The following is a 3,668-nucleotide window of genomic DNA, read 5'->3' on the forward strand; positions in this document are numbered from 1 at the left end:
GCCAGGCTGCGCTGCTGCTGCTCCAGGTTCAGGATGTCTTTGACTGAGAATGGCGTGGGCGTGAGCGCAGGGCTGGGGAACATGGTGGCAACGCCAGTGTCACAGCGCCAGGTGGGCGGCAGAGAGAGGCGCTGCCCGCGGCCCCTGGCAGCCTCCCTGCATGGTGCCCGCCACTGGCCCGAGCACCCTCCTTCCTGCTGTAGCTGTGGAGGGGCAGCAGGTAGGCCGAGCACAAGGGGGCAGGAGAGGCGGGACCTGGTCGGAGGAGGGGGATTCAGCCTGCCATTGGGCCAGGGGCCTCGTTGACAGGAGCGATGAGCAGTTTCGTGTCACCTAATATAGTCATACAGCTAGGGGAAAAAAATCCTGCTTAGCGTTTTTAAAGGGGCCGCGGCGCATTTCAAAGCCTCCCCTTTTGCTCCTGTAGCCTGAGATGGCCCTGGCAAGACCCTTCACAAAGAAGGACCTGACGTTGCCCTGAGCCAGGACTCTGGGTCAGGTTGGGTAGGTCTGGGATTTGAAGAAAGATTCCTTCCCATCCACAAGTGAATGGAAGAATAAAGGATGGGCAGGAGGCTGAAGAAAGGGGCTTATTTTCAGGGACCAGTAAGGCCTTTTTACATACTCTACTGGTAGGAAAAGTCATCAGGAAGGTGAAGATTTTTCTGGGGGTGATGGTAGGAGGGAGAGATTCTGGAAATTTGGGCATTTCCTTTGGTTAGACCTATAGGGCCCCAGGATTCTCTCTTTCCCTAAGATCCCAAATCCTGGGGGGCTCCTGGGTGGGTCAAGCTGAAAGAAAAAGGAAAGTAGGTGATTGTGAGGTGAGAATGGCCTCCTATTGTACAGCAAGTTGTAGAGCACTCCAGGGCCCCTTCACTGCCTTTACCCTCCTGAGGGAGTGACTGTTTTCCTAATAATGCCCCAATTCAGAATCCCAGTATAAGTTCAGCTACCTGGAAGAGTGCTGTTTTCCAGGTACTGCAGCCTTCTTTCTCCTCTTCTGGAGCCCAGCAATCCCGCCCTCTTGCTTCCTCCATCCTCCCTGCCTAGCAGCTAGACACTGGGCCTCTACCATCTCTAAGGCCTTGGGACCCAGCCCAGGTTTAGCTCCCAGGCAGGCAGAGCTCCTCTGAGTCCAGAAGGGCCAGGATTTTCCAAGGAATCTAGGCCCAGCTCTGAGTGGAGCTCCTGGTAGGGGACTAGGCACATCGTGGCAGAGCATTTGGGGTGATCATTTTTACTCCAGGGCCAGTAAGGTAGGATACATCTGTTGGACAAACCTGCCACAGCACCAGGAGCACAAGTTAAATTGCCAGATCCTGCTCAGCCACGGTCATCCCTAGGAGCCCCAGTCCTGTATGAGAGATCTGGGGAAGCTCGCAGCCTTCCCTTCCCCTAGAATACCAGTTGTGTTTTGCACACAACTTCAAGGAAGATCAGAAGCAGCACAGGGGTTCTAGGTTAAGGACATTGTCTTACTCTATCACTGGAGCTAGTGAGGCTCATTAGTGGAGAAGCACTGATTTCCCAAGACCTAATGACTACAGCTTGTGAAGGGAGGGCCTGGGTGAGATACCGGGACCCACTGAGAATGGGGATGTGGAGGGCTGGTTAGGGACCTAGGGGGAGGCACCTATAGTAGAAGGGTGGTGCCCATTCATAGGCTAGCCAAAGATACCACACACGCTGGACAGGCCCAACATGCCGAAATACACTGGAAATACAGTGGAGGGACAGAATTGACATAGCTGTCCTTTGGGCAGTACCACCGGTCAGGGTGTGAGTGAAGTCCAGTGCTAGCCCGGCATTGGGTCCTTTCCTCTCATCAAACTCAAACTCTCAAAGCCTGTGAACTCTGAGCTAGGGTGAAAGAGAGCCAAGCCTGGTTCCTGAGGCAGGCAGCCCCCTGGTGCTTCCAGGGACCAGGAGATAATACCAGGCCGAGGCCACCCCAGAAAGATCTCTCAAGTTTTCCAGCTCGTGTTGACTCCTGGTCCTGAGTTTGTTAGTGTGGTCTGGGGAGACTGCCCTTTCCCACAGGTACTGGAGGAATGCTTCTCATCCTCCTGTCCCTCCACCCCACAGCTTGGATTCTCCCTCCACAGATTTGCAACCTCTCCGCTGTTCTTCCTCACCATTGTCTGTGGCTAGTTAGTTACTGATCTAAGCTCACATGTCGTGGGGCATCACTGTCTTGGAAGATTGTTTTTTGGGGGTGGTGGGAGAGGATGTCTATGGAAGAGGTGGTGATGATGTCTGGCAAATGAGCCACATCCTATTCAATTAAATGTCTCGCTGAAAAGAGCTTGGAGTAAGGGTCCTGGGAGCGCTGTTAAGTGAATGGGCTGGCTGGGCAGGCAGCGAGCGATGACAGTTTGAAAGATTAGTGTGAGTCCGGGCCTGAAATATTGCCGTTTAATGGGGGACATCGAGGCTGCATCCGGAATCCCTGCTTGAACTTTTAAAGAAAGAGATATTTCTGGAGAAAGAAAAAATTAGCATTTCCTTTGCAAATCAAAGCAGTGAAGATTTATCACCCATTTTTGGATAAAGAGGTTCTCACAGCTGACAGATCTATGGGTCAGGTGTCATGAAAAAGGAAGGGGAAGAAAAACCTTTCTATTTAGACAAAATCAGTGACTTTTCCACCTCTTACACCCTCTGTACATCCGGCAGTAATTTCTCTTGGCTGCAGGGAAGGCTCTAGTGCTTCCTAAGAGAAGAAACGGGCAAAACCTGATAAATACTGTGCAAAATTAAAATTAGGGTAACCCATGCTGGTCTCTACAAAGAAATGTCCAATAACACGTTCTAATTTTGCTTTGTGATCCGTACTTTCTTCCAGCAAGTACAAAAATGTTTGTTTATTTGTTTGTTTTTTCTTTAAATAGCTGTTGCAATGGTTGGGGGTGGGGTGGGACGAAACCCGATTCTCTGGCCTGGACAGGGCCACAACCTCCCTCTTCCCAAGGGCCTTGGGCCCAACCTGGCCGCTTCTCTAAGCCGCACTTTGACCAAACTAGCAGGACAAACAAACAGCCTTCAGACGAGAGAAAGGCAGGAAGAGACAGGAGAAAGAAAGGAGAGATCAGACACCTGTGCCTGGATTCCTCTGCCTTTTAAAGTCTTGGTGCTTCCAGATTAGTCGAATTTGCGGGTGGCTCGAGCGCATTTTGCGCAAATAAATTATTATTAATTGCAAAGCGATCGGAGCAGCCTGGCACCCACCCCCTTCTTGCAATCAGCAGGGCCAGCCGCAAAAGGTATATATGATTAATTGAAAGATAAGCTGGAACTATCACCGGGAATGTCATTAATGCGCCGGGGAGACGTGCGTTGGAGACAGGCGGCGTTATCCGCGGCTTTATCTTCAACAACGCCTCGCTCTCGGCCTGCGCCGGGGAAACAGATGGAGGTTTCTGTCTGGGACGCTTGCCCCGTGTTTATATTTTGGGAAGAATCGCAACTCATGGGAGTCCCCGGCGGGCCCCCTGATAAATGAACATTAGCACTTTTTCGGACTACTGTATCAACAAAGGGGCTGCGGCGCGGCAATAATTGGCGAGAAAGCAAACAGAGGGCCGAGAGCACGACTCTGCTCTTCGTCCGGCTGATGGATGAGCAGCGGCGGCTGCGGACCTCCGGCTCCCGGCCTTCGCCTCGGC

General features: G+C 52.1%; 1 protein-coding gene across 1 annotated transcript in view; it reads right to left on the reverse strand.

Moving 5' to 3' along the window:
- Nkx2-5 (NK2 homeobox 5) overlaps positions 1-83 on the reverse strand; it is a gene marked incomplete at its 3' end in the record, with an annotated part of 2,029 nt that extends 1,946 nt beyond the window's left edge. The window contains 1 exon segment of the mRNA XM_033761475.1: positions 1-83. This exon segment is cut by the window's left edge and continues 7 nt beyond it. Within this exon segment, the coding sequence (XP_033617366.1) occupies positions 1-83 (83 nt within the window).
- Positions 84-3,668: the final 3,585 nt, after the last annotated feature.

The sequence above is a fragment of the Fukomys damarensis genome, unplaced genomic scaffold (genome assembly GCF_012274545.1).
Source record: "Fukomys damarensis isolate Sample0158 unplaced genomic scaffold, DMR_v1.0_HiC HiC_scaffold_9, whole genome shotgun sequence".
Taxonomy (NCBI): Eukaryota; Metazoa; Chordata; class Mammalia; order Rodentia; family Bathyergidae; genus Fukomys; species Fukomys damarensis.